At 38.3% G+C, this 22,412-nt stretch overlaps 1 protein-coding gene across 1 annotated transcript; it reads left to right on the top strand.

Moving 5' to 3' along the window:
• Window positions 1–9,138: 9,138 nt before the first annotated feature.
• On the top strand, window positions 9,139–10,305 carry LOC127790895 (uncharacterized). Its single transcript, XM_052320625.1, has 2 exons — window positions 9,139–9,653; window positions 9,852–10,305. The coding sequence occupies exons 1-2, from the start codon at window positions 9,139–9,141 to the stop codon at window positions 10,303–10,305; spliced, it is 969 nt and encodes a 322-aa protein (XP_052176585.1).
• The last annotated feature ends 12,107 nt before the right edge of the window (window positions 10,306–22,412 follow it).

Below are 22,412 nucleotides of genomic sequence, written 5' to 3'. Positions count from 1 at the left end.
GCAGAGCGTATAACCAGGACTGACCCTCAGGGCTCTTTATCATTAGCCCAGCTCCTCCGCCTGCAGAGTTTGAGCTGCCATCCACTGCCAACATCCATGGTCCTAGGCTGTCTTCTGGAGGTCCGCCAAGCCCAAATCCTTCGGCGATGAAATCAGCTAAGGCCTGGGCCTTAATAGCTGACCGAGGTCGATACTCTATGTCGAATGCTGTTAACTCCATTGACCACTTCAACATTCTCCCTGAGAGCTCTGGCTTCCCCAAAATCTGCCTTAGAGGCTGGTCAGTAAGCACGATGATAGAATGCGCCTGGAAGTAGGGTCGTAACTTTCTCACTGAGACGACCAGGGCAAATGCTAATTTCTCCATGGGGGAATACCGAGCCTCTGCCACAGACAATCGTTTGCTCGCGTAGTCTACTGGCCTCTGCCTCTTATTCTCTTCACGCACCAGTACCGAGCTCACTGCCTCTTCTGCCACGGCCAAGTAGAGGTATAGCGGCTCACCCATCTTTGGCTTAGTAAGGACTGGCGGTGAGGCTAGACATTCCTTGAGCTCGTTAAAAGCCTCCTAGCACCCAACGTCCCAGACAAAATCTTTGGTCCTGGATAGGGCTTTGAAAAAAGGGAGGCCCTTTTCTGCCGATCGGGAGAGAAATCTGCCCAGAGCCGCTATCCTTCCAGTGAGTTGCTGGACCTCCTTAATACTTCTCGGGGTCGGCATGTCTAGTATCGCCTTAATCTTCTCAGGATTCACCTCTATCCCACGATGATGCACGATATACCCAAGGAACTTTCCCGCAGAGACACCAAAAGCGCATTTAGAAGGATTAAGTTTCAATTGGAACCTGCGCAAGGTTTTGAAGCACTCTTCTAAATCTGTCGGATGCTCCTCTGCCAGCAGGCTCTTCACTAGCATATCATCCACATAGGCTTCCATGTTGCGACCCAATTGGTCCTGAAAGAGCCTATTCACGAGCCATTGGTATGTAGTCCCTGCATTTTTTAAGCCAAAAGGCATAACAGTATAGCAATAAGTACCCCGATCAGTGACGAATGCTGTCTTCTCCTGATCTTCTTTATGCAACGGGATCTGATGGTATCCCTGAAAAGCATCTAGGAAACTCATGAGGTGGCATCCGGCCGTGCCATCAATTAGGGCATCGATCCGGGGAAGTGGGTAACTATCTTTTGGGCAAGCCTTGTTCAGGTCAGTAAAATCAATACACAACCTCCACTTACCTTCCCCCTTAGGAACCAAAACCACATTGGCGAGCCATTCGGGATAATCGACCTCCCGAATATATCGTGCCGCCATTAGTTTTTCCACCTCAGCCTCTATGGCCCTTGCCCTATCTGGGGCGAAATTTCTTTTCTTCTGTATGACAGGTCGGTACCCCCGCTTCACTCCCAAACGATGTGTCATTACTGCCGGGTCTATGCCTGGAATGTCGTGGACTGACCATGTGAAAATATCTGCATATTGGCGAAGAAGGGATACAATCCGAGTCCGAATAGGGTCTTTCAATTGGGCGCTCACCCTTACGCATCTATCGACTCTGTCCGGGTCCAATGGTACCTCTACAAGCTCATCTACTGGCTCAGCAGTCTTTAGGTCTTCTGGACCTTCTAGTAAAAAACTGACAGTGGCGGGAGGGGAAATCCCGACCCCCCCCACAGTAGGGCTCCGTCTCCGTCTTGAATCCTCTTGCGGCTCTAACTGCTCATGCACAACACCCTTAGCTGTGCTGATGGATGCCATGTAACATTCCCGGGCAGACCTTAGGTCTCCTCTGACTTCTCCAACCCCCGCCGCAGTGGGGAACTTAAGCACCATGTGATAAGTACTCGGCACAGCCCGCAGAGCATTTAGCCCCGATCTTCCGAGGATCATATTGTAGGCCGAGGGGACATTCGCTACCAAAATGTCTAACATGACCTGGGCAAACCGAGAACCCTCTCCAAGGGTCAACAAGAGATGGAAGACACCATCCGCATATACCACTTCCCCGTCGAATCCAATCAAGGGGACACGAGCGGGCTTCAACTGTTCCATTTCGTATCCCATACCTAAAAAGGCTCGCCGATATAAAACTTCAGAAGAGCTCCCCGGGTCCACGAGAATCCGCCGAAGCTCCCATTTTCCCAATTTTGCTGTGATGACTAGCGGATCATTAGAAACTGGATATCCGGGCAAGTCATCATTGGTAAAGGAGATAACATCCCCTGGTCGAGCCCTTTTGACTCCCGGACGTCGATGCAGATCAGAACTCTCCCCCGACTCTTTGCCTGGCACCACCCCAGCCGCTAGAGTATGAAAAATTAACTGTTGCGGAGGACTCCCATCCCCCTGGCGATTCTGTCTCCGGGGCGGGGTTCTGGTTCTGCGTCGTTCCTGAGATCTACCGCGCCTGCGAGGGGGGCTCCCCGATCCCCTTTGTTCACCCCTTTGTGGTTCTGTATCGTTAGCTACAAACCTCCTCAAGAAACCTTGATTGATGAGCTCCTGGATCTCTTCTTTGAGTTGATGGCACTCCTCCGTGTCATGTCCATGATCTCGATGGAATCGACAATACTTGTCTTTACTCCGCTTGTTACCCGGGGCTTTCATGGGTCTCGGTTTTTTCAAGTAATTCTTATTCTCGATTGTGGCCAGGATCTCAGCCCAAGGAGTATTAAGTAGGGTGAACCTGACTGGACTCCATCGAGAGCCCGACCTCTCCCCCCGTCGGCCCGATTTATCTTCAGGCCTTTGCTCTCGGTTCTGACTTCTCTTCTCTTTCTTATCTGAGTATTCACTCTTCTTGACCCGCATCACCTCCTCGGCATTAATGTACTTGGTGGCTCGGCTCAGGATCTCTGTGAATGTTTGGGGAGGCCTCTTAGCTAGTGACTGGGTAAAAGGGCCAACCCTCAAGGCATTCTGAAAGGCCACCATAGCGATACTCTGATCAAGATTCTCAATGCTCAATGCCTCCATATTAAACCTGGCCACAAAATCTGTTAACGACTCCCCTTGGTTCTGCTTGAGATTCACGAGGGTCATGGTAGACCTCCGGTGCCTCCTTAGGGGAGCGAAGTGAGCCAAGAACCTATTCCGAAGCTGTCCGAAGTTAGCGATCGACCGATGTGCCAGACTTGAATACCAGGACCGTGCATGTCCTTCCAAAGTGGCTGGGAAGACTCTGCACCACATAGCATCAGGTGCCGCCTGGACCATCATGTGAGAGGCGAAGAGATTTAAGTGATCAGCGGGGTCAGTTGTGCCTCCATATGGCTTAATAGCTGGGATTCGAAGGCGCTCGGATGGGGTAATTGCCATGATCTCCCGACTTAATGGCTGATTAGAAACAATGTCGTGTGGCTCTTCTTCCCTCCGTCTCAACTCTGCAACCTCCCTCTCCAAATGCCGCAAACGTCTTTCTCGCTGAGCCCCTCCAGCCCGGGCATAATCGGGACCAGAGGACTCCTCCTCCTCCTCCGAGCCTAGCTTCCCGTACTCGCTTCGCCTAGAGGGTCCGCTCCGTCTCTCGTCCCGATGGGACTCCTTCCCAGCGCGGGGGGATTCGCCTCCTCGAAATTCTCTATGACTAGAGTGACGATCCCCCTGATGTCGACTATCATGATTAGAGTGTTCCACCGGTCTCATCTCCGGGGGCTGCTGTTGGGCTAAAAAGGTGTTGAGCAATTCCGTCAGATGTTGGACCTGTCCCTCTAGCTGGGCGACACGATCCTGAGGTGGCGAGGGATTTGGGGGGTGACCCCCTACGGGGCCGCTCTCAGGTGGGTGGTTTTGACTCTGATCTGGGACGGGGTGGGTCCCAGCAGCTCGTGATGGATTTCTTCTTGTCGCCATAACGGGAGGAAACTTGAGCTCGGCCGAGGTACTCGACGAATAAGGGCAGATAAAGTAACCGGCCCCACGGTGGGCGCCAAATGATGATACTGGACCGATCACCGAGGTCTGCCTCGAACCAAGTACCTGCAGGGGTGGGGCTGTAATCCCCCGGGAGAACTCCGACGCTCAAGTCAGTAGAAGAAATATGCCCAAAATAGAAAATTGAACCAGTAGTCAGATGATCCGTACCTGTAGAAGTCGATATCTATTTAAAGATGGGGTAAAGCACACATTGAAGAGATAAGATAAGTCTTGAACCGGACGTTGGAGAGAATCTCGATTAACTGGGTCAGCCTTGTTCAAAATCAAATATGAGATAAATGATGAAGATATAGGTGATATGTGGCACTTTTTGGGGCCGGCACGTGGCGGCACCACATTGGAGATCTTCAAGGGTAGTATAATATTTTTGCCCTTAGTAAAATATTCCCTCATCAGGAGCTGTGAGTAATCCATATATACATAAATATATAAAATTGACCACTGCAGCGCCACCAAGCTGCCTGCACTTCTTCAATTTTGTCTCCTGCAATTTTGCTTTCTTTTTCCACAGGCGCAATCCTGCGAGAGCCACATCCCTTTGTTCCATTTTCCTTTTCACTTTTCAAACTTTAATTTCATTAATTTTAATATAATATACATAATATATAATATGTATAACAATTATATACATTAATATTATATATTATTAATTATACACAGAGAACTTTTTTCCTTTCTGTTATCTCGCTAAAATTTTTATTAATTATTAACTTTTAATGATAATTTAATTTTCATTAACTCTTAATGATGGATAAGAATACTATACCAACTCAATACCAACTCTTAATCACGTCTATTTGTTATTAACATAAAAATAATATTCTTATATACTTCAATTAATACTTGTCTGTTACATGAAAATTCTCCGAAAGGACACGACACGACACGACACGATATGCTAGGGCACGGGTTGGATTTATAATTTCTCATTAATGTTAGGTTCGTTACCCGAGCCAATAGGCATGGAAAAGCTTTCTTAGTCATACAATTAAGCCTGATGCCGGCACTGCAAGCCTATGTATATATAAAGGATGAGTTGGAAGCAAACATTAAACAGCCATATATATGTGAATCGGTTGGTTCTGGATCCATGGACTGTTTTTGCTAAATTGAGTGTGTCTCCTCAAGCTTCCCTGAATTGTGATCGGACTCTCATTTTCGGTTGCTTTATTTGCAAGCAGCAGAATGAAGAAAGGAGGAGAGAAGGATATTGTTGGAGACTCCGAGACGAATGCCGCCGCCTCCGGTTCGTTTATTATTATTTTTTTCTATTAGACAATCCAAAGTCTCGAGAGTAAAAGAACGAGGATTTTTTTTATTATTCTGTTTTGGTATTTTATTCTATATGTTGTGAATGATAATTCATACAAAGGAAAAATATAAATACATTGTAAATATATATTTTTGCAGAAAACGACTCTATATTATTGGAGGAACCAGATGATGACAAAGTGGATGAAGTACCATTCAAAGACGGAGATGTTGAAGTGCCAACAGAAAATAGTGAGTAACATGAACCAGATCTACATATATATTATGAAGAAAAATTTAAAGAAAATAAAAAATCTTTATAGTAAATTAAGCTTGATGTAATGTTTCTTTCTTTATTGGTGGCTTTCCTAATTTTACATACATGCATGCATGCATGGAATTAACACACTTAATCCTTCCATTTCATTTCTTTTAACCGATTGCATGTTGGTAGACAAAAAGAATTCAAAAAATTGCAAGGAGAGGAAGAACACAATAAACATGAACTACTTTACTCCCGAACAAAATCTTTTAAAATATTAGATTTAAGTTATTTTTTAAAAGACCACAAAATATTCAACTCTTAAAAGGCCAGTGAACATTATAGCCATGGAAGAAATGAGCTTATAAATCCAATGTATTGGTATTACGCTGGATGGGTTTGAAATAAACAACAATCTGTGAACCGATTTGATTTTGGATCCGCGGATTTGATAAGAATATGGTCATTAATCATGATTAATACTCTGTTTTAAAAATGATACTTGAACATGGACTATGTTGGTTAAATGGGCTATCTCAACTAAATTTTTAATTAATGTGCATGAAATTTCGATATGGACTACACATTAAAGATGTAATGTGCTTAATTGGTACAGTATTGAAAAAGCAGCACAGCTCCACCAGTCATGCCATCGATATTGATGAGTGCAGCATATCATCAACTGAAAATGGTAAGCAACGTTTAGTTCGACAATATCTATAAACTCAACTTTTGACAAGTCTTGTCTCACTCTCTCCCCGCCCCCACACTACTACGAGATTTTAGACAAGTCTTGAATTTTTGTGAAGAGTTTCTGGTTTTTGTTAGGATGATGTTAAGATTGTCAAAAATAAATTTTATTAATAATTCAGTCAAAAAAAATTTTAGCCTACCCCAAAATTTATTATGTGTAATTTTATGCGTAAAAAAAAAAAAAATTTAACCTCCCGATTTCTAGATCCACCCCCGTAACCTTTAAGGGTTAGTCAAACTTAGCCATACCAAATTTCCATCATTTCCACGTAAAGGACCTGTTCAACCTATTCCTTCAATTTTGCATTATTTTTTTTATTTTTATATTCAGTTCGTTCCTTATTTCTTGAATCCTTATCCTGTAAGCTGTAAGGACTCTTAGTATAAATGGAGATTTTTTTATTATTCTCTTTTGATATTTTATTCTCTATGTTGTGAATATAAATACATTGTAAAATATATATTTTTGCAGACAACTTTAAATTAGTACAGACCGAAATGGATATCACGGAAAAAGTGAATTTTGGACCAACGGAAGTTGGAAAATTTAAAGCCCCAACAGAAAATGATGAGTAACATGAACCAAATCTACATCTTATGAAGAAATGTTTTTAAAAAATTTAAAAAACTCTATGGTAAGTTAAGATTAATTTAATGTTTCTTTCTTTATTGGTGGCTATAGGTGCATGCATGGAATTAACACACTTAATCCTTCCATTTCATTTCTTTTAACGGATTGCATGTTCGCAGACAAAAAGAATTCAAAAAATTGCAAGGAGAGCAAAAACACAGTAAACATGAACTATTTTACTCCAGAACAAATTTCACTTCACTCTACCACACATACATCTATATATAGATTGTATGTAACCATTGAAGAAATCAATGAAGATTATAGTCATGTAGTGAGAATAAAAGAAAAATGATTTTTTTATTATTCTCTTTTGGTATTTTATTCTCTATGTTGTGAATATAAATACATCGTAAAATATATGTTTTTGCAGACAATTTTAAATTAGGGATTGGAATTCATTCAACGACGTCATCTCAACTACGAATAAATTACGCGTAATATTTGTCAGCGAATGTCACGGGGAAAGTGAATTTCGTACCAAGTGTAGTAGGAAAAATTAAAGCGCTAAAAGAAAATGGTGAGTAACATAAATCAAATCTACATCTTATGAAGAAAATTTAAAAAAAAATAAAAAATTTATAGTAAATTAAGCTTAATTTAATGTTTCTTTCTTTATTGGTGGCTTTCCTAATTTTACATAGATGCACGCATGGAATTAACACACTTAATCCTTCCATTTCATTTCTTTTAACTGATTGCATGTTGGTAGGAAAAAAGAATTCAAAAAATTGCAAGGAGAGAAAGAACACAATAAGCATGAACTACTACTTTGCTCCGGAACAAATTTCACTTCGCTCTACCACACATATACTTATATATAGATCGTATGTAGTGATTGAAGAAAATCTTTCAAAATATTAGATTTAAGTTATTTTTTAAAAGACCACAAAATATTCAACTCTTAAAAGCTAGTGAAGATTATAACCATGGAAGAAATGAGCCTATAAATTGCCAATGTATTAGTATTACTTTGGATGGGTTTGAAGTAAAACAATCTGTGAACCGATTTGATTTTGGATCCGTAGATCTAATATGAATATGGTCATTGGTCATGATTAGATACTGATTTGTTTTGAAAATGATACCTAGACATGAACTGTGTTGGTTAAATGGGCTATCTCGTCTAGATTTTTAATTAATTTGCATGAAAGTTCGAGATGGACTACACATTAAAGATGCAACATGCTTAATTGGTACATTATTGAAAAAGATGTGCAACTTCACCAGTCATGCCATCGATATTGATGAAGAGGGCTGCATATCATCAACTGAAAATGGTAAGCAACGTTTAGTTCGACAATATCTATAAACTCAACTTTTGATTATTTAGGCATTAAAATTTTTAATTTTACTTTAGCTATAGATTATTGTTAAATTCTGTCAATTTTTACAGTTCATTAAATAACGTCGTAAGCCAATGTGGAAAATATCGCCCTTGTCTCACTCTCTCACCGCCCCCACACTACTTGAAGATTTTAGACAAGTCTTGAATTTTTGTGAGAGTTTCTGGTTTTTGTTAGGATGATGTCAAGACTGTCAACCTTGAAGGCTTAGTCTAATTTAGCCATACCAAATTTCCATCCTTTCCACATAAAAGGACCTGTTCAACCTATTCCTTCAATTTTGCATTATTCTTTATTTTTACATTGTTCCTTATTTCTTGAATCCTTATCCTGTAAGTTGTTGGGACTCTTAGGAGATTTTTTATTATTCTCTTTTGATATTTTATTCTCTATGTTGTGAATATAAATACATCGTAAAATATATATTTTTGCAGACAATTTTAAATTGGTACCGACTGAAATGGATATCACAGAGAGAGTGAATTTTGGACCAACTGAAGTTGAAAAATTTAAAGCGCCAACAGAAAATGGTGAATAACATGAACCAATCTACATCTTATGAAGAAAAATTTTAAAAAAAATAAAAAACTTTATGGTAAGTTAAGCTTCATTTAATGTTTCTTTCTTTATATTGGTGGCTATAGATGCATGCATGGAATTAACACACTTAATCCTTCCATTTCATTTCTTTTAACGGATTGCATGTTCGTAGACAAAAAGAATCCAAAAAATTGCAAGGAGAGGAAGAACACAATAAACATGAACGACTTTACTCCCAAACAAATTTCACCTCACTCCACCACACATACACCTATATATAGATTGTACATAGTGTTGGGATCAATATACCAAATCCCTAACTTGTGAAAACCTGTGAGGAAACAAAGCAATTAACTAAGTACCAAATTTGAAAATATGATTTATGAATTGAATATTTGTGATATTGATCTTTTAGTCAATGGATTACTTTCATGTAAAATTGGTTCACCATGTTGGTACAGGAGCAAAAAACACCTGTGGTAAAATATGGATAAAGAATGGTTTGGAAGGAAACAACTCTACATTGGTACGTGAGCTAGAATCTTACGAAAAACGATCAATAAATAAAGAGGCAGAGCGAAAAATCTCGAAGGTTCCAACCATACTTCGTGGGGTCGAGAAGGTCAAGGACTGCTACGATCCCAGGATAGTTGCAATTGGCCCTTACCACCATGATAATGTGAATCTAAAAGAAATGGAAACTTTCAAAATTCAACTTACACTACAGTATGCTAATCAAAGTGGAAAATCGATCGAGGAATTGTATAAAGAGATGGAAAAGTGGTTGATTGATGCTAGGAATTACTATGTCGAGGACGTAGTAAAAAACTTTGATAACAAGAAGTTTGTGGACATGATGTTTCTTGACAGTTGCTTTGTCATCCAGTTCATATATATTTGTTTGGAACCTGCAAAGAATGATATAAGGACCACGTATATTCAAACATCACTCATTATGCGTGATATTATGTTATTGAAAAATTAACTCCCTTTTGAGATGCTCACTAAACTAATGAACTTGAGCTCGAGGTTTGAAGAAGGTAAAGGAGAGAAGATGATAAACAAATTCATCAAGCTAATCATGAATGACTCTCGTACACCAAGAAGGAAGACTTGTTTTTGGTTTTGTAGGACAAATTCTAAGTTAGAGGCAACAACCAAAAAAACGAAAGAGCCTATTCATCTTCTTGAGCTTGTTCAGACTAAATTTGTTGATGATGAAGAAATAAAAAATGGGACTAGCCAGAAACCATCTTCCAATTGGTGCTCATATCGCTCAGTTAAGGAGTTAAAGTCGGTGGGAATATATTTGCAGCCTAGCAAGAAGTCATGTCGATTCTCTGATATCACATTTCATTCTACGATCTTAAATGGAAAGCTCAGCCTCCCCGGAATAACCATCGAGGATGGCACCAAGTCTTTGCTTTTGAATTTGGTGGCTTTTGAAGCTTGCGCTGACACTTTAAGTAATTTTGGGGTTTCCTCCTATGTTTATTTCATGGATACATTGATTGATCATGCTGATGATGTGAAGGAGCTACGATATAAAGGCATAATACTCAATCTCCTGGGCAGTGACCAATAGGTGGCAGACCTTTTCAACGAGATAAGTGAAAATTTGGTGCCCGATATTACAGTTTTTGGGAATGTTAAGAACCTCCTTAATGACTTCTACAGAAGCTACCCAAGGTTGTGGTTAACCGAATGTCTGCACAATCATTTTAGTAGCCCTTGGGCCTTAATTGCTTTCTTTGCTGCAGTTGTTGTCTTGGGCTTGACTATTACTCAAACTGTCTTTTCCGCCATTCAGCTTTAGAAGCTGTATTGTATTTTATCCTATTATTAAATTTTATTTCTTTTTTTTTTCTGGGGCATTCTTTTAATAAATACAGAATTTTAATCTTTACAAGAAAGGAGACCCATTTATCGTAACACGTAAGTCATCTTGTATATTCATTAATATGCTTCAATAATTCTAAAAATAAAAAATATAACTTTCAATTGTCATCAAATAATTTTTATATAAAGTCTTAATCATTCAATATCTATACTATTATATAAGTAAAGAAGGCTTTTTGGTGTAAGGAAGTCATGCCAATTAAAGTGAATTCTCAAAATACTCTTTTATATTTTTCGTTTTAAAAAATAAAGATATAACTTTATTCTCAAGATTTGATATCATGATCCTGTAAATGCAAAATAATTTAATTTTATCACTTTGCTAACATTAACTTTCATTTAAATTTTTCCTTAAACAAATATAAAAATTATACTACAACCACCAATTGTCACCTAATAAAATTTTATTTAAAATATTTTATATTTTTATTTACACGAGAAAAACACAAGCCACACTAGTAGTTTTACCACAACAAACCCTCTATTTGGTGTTACAAAGATTGAATTCTATCAAATTTTTGTAATTTCAAGAACACCTTTCAATATTCTAAAAACAAGGAATAATTTTATCAAGTACTATTACTGAGAGTTGCGTTACAACTCTCACAAGTTTTCTTTTCTTTTCTTTTTTTTTTCAAACTCTCTTTTTCACTCAACTCTCTTTATTCAAACGTCATTACTTATACAACTAATAGTCAAATATGGGAGAGAGATGGAGAGAGATTGGCAATGTCGAAGTTGAAGTTGCAGGAACCTTTAGAGAATTAAGTGATAAGCTAAGAAAAAAAAAATGACTTGGCATATTTCTTTGCTACTGTATCTTAGAATGGCAAAGTTGTAGGATAAAAAAAAAAAAAAAGGGAATGGTTAAGAGGAGGGAGGAAGAAGAGAATTGCAAAGAGAGAGAATTAAGAGAATAAGAAAACTGAGAGAGTGTAGACTTTTAAAAAATTAAATAGTAAAACAAATTAAAGGTGTAAAAAGTAAATTATTCAACTTTCAAGTGATTCCAAACAAATTTAACAAAAATAAATATATTTACGTTTATATATGAATTACACAAATATTACATGCTTTCATTTTGTAAAAGTTTGGATTTTTACCATAATTTTGTGCAGCATTTTCATCAATTTACATCAGCTAATCTTTGAGGGTGTTTGGCTTAACTTAAATTATAGGAACATATAAGTTAAATTTCAAATTATATGTAGAATATTTTGGTCTTTTATTTGGTGGTTATGATTTTTTTAGATAATTTATAATGCTATTTAAAAAAGTTATGGGATATCAATTTTTAGAAAACTTATTAAAAGAGCTTATAAACTACTAATCAGGTCATAAAAAAGTTGCTAAAAAGTAAAAGACCAAATCATTTTGTATAAGTTCTTCCAACTTTGCTAAGTAAGTGATAAAAAAAAATTAAGCTCTTAAAGAGCTAATAATTAAACTCCCTTTGACCATTTTGATCCATTGATTAACAAGTCTACTTTCTCCTGTACATTTATTTGGCCATATTAATGAAAATACTTGAATTATCATTAGTAGAAAAAGAAAAAGAAAAACACTAAAGGTGTTGTGGTAATTATCAAAATGGATAACTGCTAAAAGGAATAATTTTGAATTTAACCATATAATCACTATTGATTCTAATCCTCCATTATGAAGTGAATCAACATAAAAAGGGTTACCCTTTACCTCATTTTATATAATTCAAGTGATCAAATATTCTAATATAGGGAAATTTTTGTCCATTTTTTCAAATTTTATAACACCTTATCGACACCAAACTAAAATATAAAGATTATTTTCTTTTCTTCACTCAAGTTGTGTATAATTTAAATAGTTAAAATTAGTTCAGTTTTCTTTATTCTTAGTAATCTTTTTTTATGGATGATCTTGAAGATTAATCCAAGTGTATATGTTAAATGATCAAATAGTGTATATTCCAAGATCTAGTATGGTGTGATTGACATGATACATCACAGCTCTTTCTGATATCAAAAACTCCTTTCTGATCGTGCATATCTTGACCAAGTTTTTCCAATCATTAATCAATTAAGATCGCATAGAATGGTCACCTCACACTAGAAGTTAATAGATTCCATCAACGATCATCTGCCTCTTTATGCCATTAAATAGAGGCCACACAGAGAATATTCCCACCTCATATTCGGGCGATTCTGTGTAACGATAAATCTCCAATACTAGCATACAAAACAATTGTGTCGCCTCCAATCTGAAGACTAGTTATACAATCGAATAACAGTAATAAATCATTAATCCTCTCAATCATATAATTTGTTACATACGTCACATTTAGTAGATGTTCAACCAACATCTACCTATATGTCTATTATCTACATCTCATGCAATATGTAAGCACCCCAGCCTGAATATCCCAACCACCCAGACTACCTGAACAGGAGCGCCTATGGAAGGAGAAAAAATGAAACACAAGATAAAGATCACCCTGGCATGCATACATAAGAATTAAAATAACAAAAGCGAAGCTATATACATGCATGCACTATGAGAACACCGTTAGCACATCGGTCATAAGATAAATAAATGAATACAGACTCCTGTATCGACATACATAAAACACGAGGAATGACCTGGCACAGTCAAACACAATGGAGTAAATCCTACTCAAACATCAAAGTTGATAGGGACTGACGAAACTGCCTGTACACCATATCGACTCTATTGCTAGAAGCTAACTCCCTTGCCCTTAACCCACGCTGCCACTACTTGTAATGATGGAAAGTAAAGTGAGTCGAGAGACTCAGCAAGTATAAGGAAAGAAAGGCTGAAGGTTGAACATATCGAATAAACTCTCCCCATAACACCAACCCCCAAGCACACACAAGCTATGAGAGGCACAACACAATATAAAAGTCTAAATAAAGCATGTATCGGTCCTTAGGGCCCACACAAGACACACGGCACCCAAGTCCCATATCAACCTGCCACTGCGCTGAAAGGCAACAAATATCTCCAACAACTTGTGCGCACCATCCCGGGTCGATGCTCCTATCACCCGAATACTCGCGTTGGTCCTCCCGACACCCAAGCTGTAGAATAGCCAGTTGTAGGCTCCCTCGGAATGTTCCTCCCATCCGAGATCTGTGAATTGTCAGTAATCAAGCAAAGCACATAAAAATACAATGGCATAGTGAGTATCAACGTGATACACTAGCGCCCATAAATTCAGGCATTAGGCTATACTCCACTCATATAGTAAACCACACGCAATGCATATGCCCGTGCTAGATGCAATCTAACCATGCTAGAATGTCCGTGTCCAAGCATACTCAATAAATGAATATCCCAACATGCATCCTGTACCCATGTGCATATCAAACCATGAACGATAGAACAATATATCGAATCATGCAATAAGTCACATAATAACAGAGCTAGTCAGCAGTGTTCGGCATTGGTCAACGATTAGTAACTAGGAGTGTAACGCCCTACTTTTCTCAAGTGTTAAAAACTTAGGAATTTCAGATATATATATTTTTTTCAATATAAACCATTTTCAGGCAATCCCGTTTTACCTTCCCCACACACTAAATAAGAGTCAATAAACTAAGACAGGTAATCATCATAATTACGGAAGCTTAAAATCAAAACTTGATATGGTACATAACTGAATTCACTTAATTATAACATAAGAATCTATACCATTACATCATATCTTCAAAAGCTTTAACACATAAATACATGGAGACTCGCTTCTCAAAATATTAACTAAACACCCCAGGTGCAATCTAATGATACCTTAATCATACATTGCTATTTCTCATCTCATTTGATACATATCCGGATCTTCCCGAACAAACAAGATACCGAATCAACCTACTGAATCACCGGACACGTCACCCTGTTCCGCTATACCTCAATCATGTTCTTGCTTAAATTGCAAGTCTAAACTAGAATGTTGAATGTTCTAGGGGCATAACCCACTAGAAGATGAAATATGCATGATGCAATAACGTGAACAAAAATTCGCCCTAGTGTAATTTTCCTGGCCCACAAGTCTGACACGGAATTCTAGAAAAAATCTTGGCACCGCGGCAAGATAATCCTAACGTTATTCCATCAATTGCCCTTAAGGAATTACGACTACATTCTTATGGTGAGATCCCATTCTCATGCACGAATATCAATATAATAATAATATCGTACCATGCAAATATCACGACTTTCCATATAATATGACAAAATGAATCATATCTTTAATAAATATCAGGCATATAAGCAATCATATCTTTCATAAATATCATGCATAATAAACAATAATATCATATATGATAGGATAACTCACGAGTCAAAATCAAGTTTTATGCAAATAGGAATTCTCACATTTGACAAAATCCAAGATACCTTAAAAAATGCCAATAGTCTCGATTTGCGTGCCCGACCTCGTTTTTCGTGCCAACCTCAAAAGTTGCATCAATTACTTTACTTTAATCCTCAAAGAACCATAATCAATATATAATCCAAAAGAACCCATTTTTCTCATAATTCCTTTATTTTCTCTATTTTTTCTCATTTTTCTCTCTAAAAACTCCAAATAAATATCTATCAAACTATTTCCTTCAATTTTCTTCACAACAAATCATAATAAGCTATGAAAATCAAGAGAAAATTACTAGACTTACCCGGATGCTGCGTTTTCAAGCAAAACGAGGATCTTTGATGCTAAAATCGAGACAAAAAAAATCCCAACTTCAAAACTAATTACACAGGGACCTAGATCTTGATTAAGAGATATTTGGCAATTTTTTTTCACATTTTTCTGAGCTTGGACGGGCCGTCACTCTCCCAAACAAGATGGCTCATGCGCCTCCAGTCACGGGGCCCAGTTGGCGCGTGTGCCCCACACACCGGTTTTCTTCAACCTTCAGCTTGCCAGACAACATGCGACCCGACTGACTTTTTGGCCATATCTCCTTCATCCGAACTCCAATTGACCCCCTGTTTGAACCTATGGATTCGTATTTTCTCCCTCTACAAGATAATACCTTAAAATCCCTCAAACTCAGCCATTTTCAGACTGCTCAAGCTCGTTTTTCGGCGAAACTCATTTTCCCGACGAGGCTTCGGATCTCACTCATCTCTCAACCAAAATGGCTCAAATTGCACAGAAATGAAGCTTAGGATATGGGTAACAAAAGCCCCTTATCTGATTCTCCCAATTTATTCACAAACTTACAGATTTAACAAATTAATTTTCTCCAAGGTTTCGGCCATTACTATTTATAGGCAACCCAAGCCTGCAAATGCTCAATGCTGCTCAATTAGACTTCTCCAAAGCCTCTACCGCCCCTAGATTGACCTATTTGCTGTAAAAACCAACCGTAATGATGACTTTGCATTGCTTCCCAAATTCGGCCAAAAAGTTGGTCAGTTTTTCTTCAAATTTCAGCCACCCTCGTGGCTCTTATCAGCCCAAGCTTGATCCTCAAGCATCCCCGACCATCCTTCGTGCGATCCCCATGGTTGAAACGGCCTGTTGGCCACCAAATCCAGCTGGTTGGCCATGGCAGGTTTCTTCCAACTTCATCTTTTCTAAATTGCACTTTTGCCCACCTAATTGTGTCTCTTACTCCTTGGCCCATTTTCACAAAGCTCCTGAACTTTCCCATATTGTTATTGAGTCCCTCAAGCCCTAGAACTTCCATTTCACCTTTGAAGATTCCAAAAACTCGCCATCTCGGCCCCTCTCCGGTAAATTCGAAAAATTACACTTAAACTCGAATCCTTGTTTTGGCCCAAAACCCTCTCGTTTCTTCCTGAAACCACTGAAGGGTTGATCCTTATGAAAAGTCGAAACCCCCTCAAGCTTTCGTTGAATTTTCGAAAGTCACCTTCAACAATTCGATTTTGCAGCCTAAATAGCAACTGTATTTTATGTAATGACCCAAATTTATCTATTTATTATTACTACTAGTATTGCTATTGCTGTTATTATTATTCTCATTATAATTATTATTAGTATTATTATTAACATTATTATTATTATTATTATTATTATTATTATTATGTATAAGAGTTTTAAACAAGTGGCAGAGAGCTCGTGTGTGTGTGTATGCCCGAAGCTTCCAAACGTGGCTGAATGCATCATTTGCCTCCAAGTTCCCAAGCCACTTCGTGAAGCCGATTGAGGCGGTGGGTTAGAGGGTTAGTGGAGGTTTGAGTGGAAAAAGAGAGAGGGGGAGAGAAAGCAGTGTCTTCGGCCGAGAGACGAAGAAGAAGAAGAAACAGAGAAGAGGAAGAAGAAGAAGTAATCTTCAGGCAAGCTCTCCTCTCATGTTTCTCTAGTGTACAAGCTCTTCTCCTTTCAGTTATCTTTGATTTCCAAGCCTCTTTGTTATTCCTCTTTGCAGTCTCCTCCCTCTTGTTGTTAGACGTCTTATATAGCAGTGGGTATCGGTGGTTAAATACGTATGTATATATGGTCCCTATGGCCTTCGTGCAAGTGATTGTGAGGTATGCTAAGGTGTTTAGTAGTTGGGAATGGGAGTTCCGATAGGTTCTCGGGTGGCTGCCATGGCTGGGGAGTGCAAGTATATATATATATATATATCTATATAAGTTCCAGTGGGCAGCAACGTGACTTTACTGTGTGCGTGTTTGAGTTTGGATAGTGAGTTGTGAAAAATAGCCCTTGGCCGTGAGTCCACAGTGTGTGTGTGTGTTGTTGTGATACACGAAGTGATGACTTATATATACTTATTATTAATTAATACTTATTCGGTGCAGTGGACGAGTAGCACGCAATGTATGGATTAATTTGGCTGTGTGTGTGAGTGTGTGTCGCTGTGAGTTGCTGTGTGCGTGAGTGTGTGTTCACTAGGGAAGGTTTAAGATAATTAATAGGTGTGTTCATTAGGTGTGTTTATGAGGGGAGAAATTGAAGTGATATATTTATATATATATATATATATATGTTGAAGGATGAAATTGGAGGCAGCAGCACGTCCTTGTGCACTTGGAGCTTGAAGTGCAACATAAAATTGGAGGCAGCAGCACGTCCTTGTGCACTTGGAGCTTGAAGTGCTTAGATATATATATATATATATATGCACATTTATGTAAATGTTGCTTAAAGATTATAAGCATAATTTGAGTTATCTAAATAAATAATAATAGTAATTGGTAATATTAGTAAAGATTATTTTTATTATTATCTTTCTTTCTTAAAAATAATAATATAAATAATATTAGTAAATAATAAATACTGCGTGTCATAATTCATTAAATTATATATATTATAATATATTCTTAATAGTTATGTATTATATGTAGTAACTCATTGAGTTATTATAAAAATAAAGGTATAGTTTAATAAAATCATAGAGATTGTAAATATATCCAGCGTGACTTGACTGCATTTCTAGAGAGTTTGTTCACTCTCTACTTCCTAAGCGGAATGAAGTTAGGTTATTCTCGAGGTAATATCCAACTTAGGGCCGAGTTTGGTTTCAGGGATAGCCAAATCTCTAGGTGTGGTCATGTTCTCCCTCCGAGAGGGCGCTCTATTATGGTGACGAGTCTTAAGCTACTGGTTGTCGACCGTTACGTCATGGTAGATGATGGTTGGTGATATGGGCCCAACTATCGACTATCATGACTGGCCACAGACGAACCAGGGCAGCTAATACTGTCAATCACCCTCCTTTTTGACATCTTGCATATCAAGGTATTGTGTGCCAGGATTTGGGCTGCATCCATTGGGGGACTCATGTAACTGAATGTTTGGTCACGTGCATACATTGCTGTTTACTTTATCCAATAGTTAGCTAGTCATGAGCACTGCATTGAGTGTATTTGCCTATGTGGGCGGGCGTGACTTGATGCTTGGTTTTATGGGGGCCTTGTATCAGGTTTCTGCCCATGTGCCATTGCATTTTATACGTGTGCATTTACTTGTTGTTTGATGCCGGTTTTTGATTGAGATTGAGACCACAGCTGTGACAGTGTCGGGTACACTGCGCTGGTTATATTTCCACACGCAAGTTCTTTTGGGTTAGCGTGTTGTGACTTGGTGAGGTCGCTCTCACTTGAGGTTTTCTTTACAGGTTGCAGGTTTAGTCTGCACTGGCTCATTCAGGTATATATCATGGGTTTGGGCGCCATTGTTTTCTTTTGTGGGCCCCAAGACCCTGTATGTGCGCATTTCTTTTATGCACGAGATACCTGGCATTTGTTTGTTGACATAGACATGCTTTGCATGGATACTGCATGTTAGGTGCAAGGTACTCTATAGTGCTTATTCTTGTTATCCGATCCTTTTGTATGAGCTTGCTAAGTCTTGTGACTCACTCCTTTGCTTCTCTTCATTCCAGGTAAGGGCAAGGGCAAGGGCAAGTTCGGGGATAGTCCCAGTGAAGTCTAACTTCTCTGTAGTTGGTGTACAGGGCAGGTTAAGTTAGCTTTATCTTATGGCTTTTTGTACTTTTAGACTTTGGGGATTACGACCATTGTTTTAAAAATCGGACCGGACCAGCTGGTCGGACCGAAAAAATCGAGAATCGGTGGCCTATCCGGTCCGGTTTGACATAAAAACCCAAATCTTCTTTAACCCGGTCAAAATCGGTCAAAATCCGGTCGAACCGGTGAACCAGGAACCGGATTGACCCCGGTTTTTTTCACCCTCACACTTATTTTTAAATTTTTAATTCTTAATTAATTTTTTAACAACATATATAACAATTATATATAAAATATTAGTTGTATATTAGTTAATAATAGCATTTCTCACACTTATTTTTAAATTTTTAATTCTTAATTAATTTTTTAACAACATATATAATAATTATATATAAAATATTAGTTGTATATTAGTTAATAATAGCATTTCTCATAATAATATATAGAATATTAGTATTTCAAATATATATATATTATTTAATTATAAAATATATATATGATATCATCCGGTCGGACCACTCCGATCTAACTGGTCGGACCAACTGACCCGTGACCCAATTAATAGACCGGTTCGCTCTCCGGTTCGATTTTTAAAACATTGATTACGACGTCTTCTGTGGCGGGTTGTGGTTTGTTTTGTGGTTTGGATTTGTCTTTGACCAGGGATTGTAAATGTAACCTTGTTGAGCCTGTGGTGTTTTGTTATGCATGAGGTGTTTTGGATTTTGTTTTTGATTTTTTTCAGATTCATGATCAGGTATATTTGAATGTGAGATGCATGCATGACAGGTTTTGTATTCGTTATTCGGGATACCTACTCGGGTTCTATGGCTAGTCTGGGGGACTTGGGTTGGGGTCCTACATTTTAACTGTATCGAAAATCATTCTCGATCCGATTTCTTTCGATACCATAAATCCTATCTCAGGACGCTCGTTAATGCCATATCATTTTTGTTTAGAATATTTTTAAATCATAAGAATTTCCATTTATAAATGCCCTAAATGAAATAAAAAGTTAAATGCAACAATAAAATAATATCATCATGTTAACATAATATCACAACTTAATAATATTATATCGTTGTTTCATAATTTGGATACGCGATGATTGATAAAGATAAAATATATTTTAAACTTATAAAAAATTATCAATAATCATATATTCATATCATAAAAACATACTATAATAAATTTGAATTACAATATTCCATTAACAGTATAACATAATATTATCATTACATTAAATATTTTTTTATGGGAATAAGATGTCCAATTTAAACGATACATAATGATATTCCAAACGCGATATTGGAATCTAACTCGATGGTTTTTGTTTATTTAATATTCATAGTTCTAATCTTGATTATAATTATAAATAAATTTGCTACCTTATAATTAATATATTTTGACACATAAAACGATGTGGACACTAGACTAAATTTTATATTGGAATGGATGTAGCAAATCCAGATTTGCAATAGATAGTTGAGTAATGCTACTTGTAGAGAAAGCTTTAGAGAAAATTTTACCGAAAATTTTTTAATTTATTTTTTATTTCATTTTTCATTTTTATCTTTTTGAATCCCGCCCATTTCACTCTCTATCTCTCTCTCCCCCTCTTTCACTCTCTATCTCACAGTCTCTCAAACCCACTACCAGTGTGCTCTCTCTCTCCCTCTTTCACTCCCTACACTCTCTCTCTCTCCCATAGCCTCTCAAACCCACCACCATCACCAGTGCACACTCTCCCTCTTTCACTGCCCACACTCTCTCTCTCAAACCCACCACCCCCACATCGCCCCCCGCCAGCCGCTTGCACCGTCCGGCCTCACTCGCCGTCGCCCCTCCCTCCTCTGCAACCAACCGCCTCGCCCCCTCCCTTAGCCGGTCGCCCCACCCCCCTCCGACCAACCACCGCTGCCCACAGGTTGGCCCCCCCACCCGCCGGTCATATTATTTGTGTTAGTTGGCTTTGATTCTACCTAATGGATCAAAATGGAGGACCAATAATTGCCCAGAAACGAACACTAGCCCAGCAATTAAATAAGAGACAACACAAATAATATTATAACTTCATATGGGAAAACTTACTTTGAGATAGTTAATAATCATCTTAGTTTATAACATGGCTTAGTAAACGAATACAGAGTTGATGGTTGACTTAAACCTCACCATGCAATTGAATCAAACCTTATCTTCATGGGTAACATTAAGACTACAATGACCTTGGCTTGTCATCATAAGTTCAGGATCTTTATGTGTCTACGCAGGGGCATTACTCTGCTTATTTTGCTTACTTTGTGATGGCCCTACTTTCCAGTTCTTATTAGGAAATGATAGATAATTGATTTGCACCACTTGAAAGAATTTATTTGCTTAAATTCTTATGAACTCATTGTTCATAGTGACAGTTTCAAGTAATTTTTGAATCAGTTTGTAAGGAACTCAATGCAGACAATGTTGATGATCAAATAGCTGTTCATCTACCTGTATCTTACAGGCTCAAGCTTGCATATTCTTATCTTTTGCGTCAAAATTAATTAAGGAGTCAATAACACTTCACCATAATAATTGATATTTTGCTGGTTTGTTTACTTCATGCTGGCCTGACTATCTATTTCTTGTTAGGAACTCAGTTTTGGATATTTGATTTGGAACAATTAAAGAATCCATTTACTTAATTTTGTTTGAATTCATTTTTCATATACTAGCAGTGGCGCACCCGCCAGAGAGAACAAGCCGGAGGTGGGGGACTGGACGACCAGAGGTGGAGGCACCATGATCTCGTCACAGTCGCGCACTTGCCAGAGAGAGAGAGAGAGACCCGAAGGCTGGAGTTGGAGGATTGGACGGCCGGAGGCTGGGAGGCTACGGTTGCTCGTGGCGGAGGGAGGGGCGAGGCGGTGCGAGCGGCTGGCGGGGCGGCGATGGTGTTGCTTGCAGCGGTATGGGGCGGGCGATGGCGGTCTGTGAGCGGACGGTGAAAGCAGCAGAGGGGGGGCGACGGTGGGTTTGAGTGAGAGAGTGTGGGCAGTGAAAGAGAGAAAGAGAGAGAGAGAGTGTGCACTGTGGTGGGTTTGAGAGATTATGGGAGAGATAGTGAAAGAGGGAGAGAGAGAGAGAGAGAGAGGGAGATAGAGTGAAATGGGCGGGATCCAAAAGATAAGAAATGAAAAATTAAATCAAAAATAAATTAAAAAATTTTCGGTAAAGCTTTTTCTGAAACTTTCTCTACAAGTAGCATTATTCTAGATAGTTTGGGTGGATGGACCAAAAGTTGACTTGCTAATCAATGGAGCAAATGGCTCTTGAATTTATCTCAACGGCTGAGATCGCTTGCTGGGTCGGTGA

The sequence above is a fragment of the Diospyros lotus genome, chromosome 14 (genome assembly GCF_014633365.1).
Source record: "Diospyros lotus cultivar Yz01 chromosome 14, ASM1463336v1, whole genome shotgun sequence".
NCBI classification, from domain to species: Eukaryota; Viridiplantae; Streptophyta; class Magnoliopsida; order Ericales; family Ebenaceae; genus Diospyros; species Diospyros lotus.
Note: the sequence above shows the minus strand (reverse complement) of the source record. Positions and strands in the feature narration are given on the sequence as shown.

Coding starts and splice junctions, on each gene's coding strand:
- LOC127790895 (XM_052320625.1), top strand. CDS start 9,139: ATGGATTACTTTCATGTAAAATTGGTTCACCATGTTGGTACAGGAGCA. Junction 9,654..9,851: donor AAGAATGATATAAGGACCAC/GTATATTCAAAC, acceptor TTGGTTTTGTAG/GACAAATTCTAAGTTAGAGG.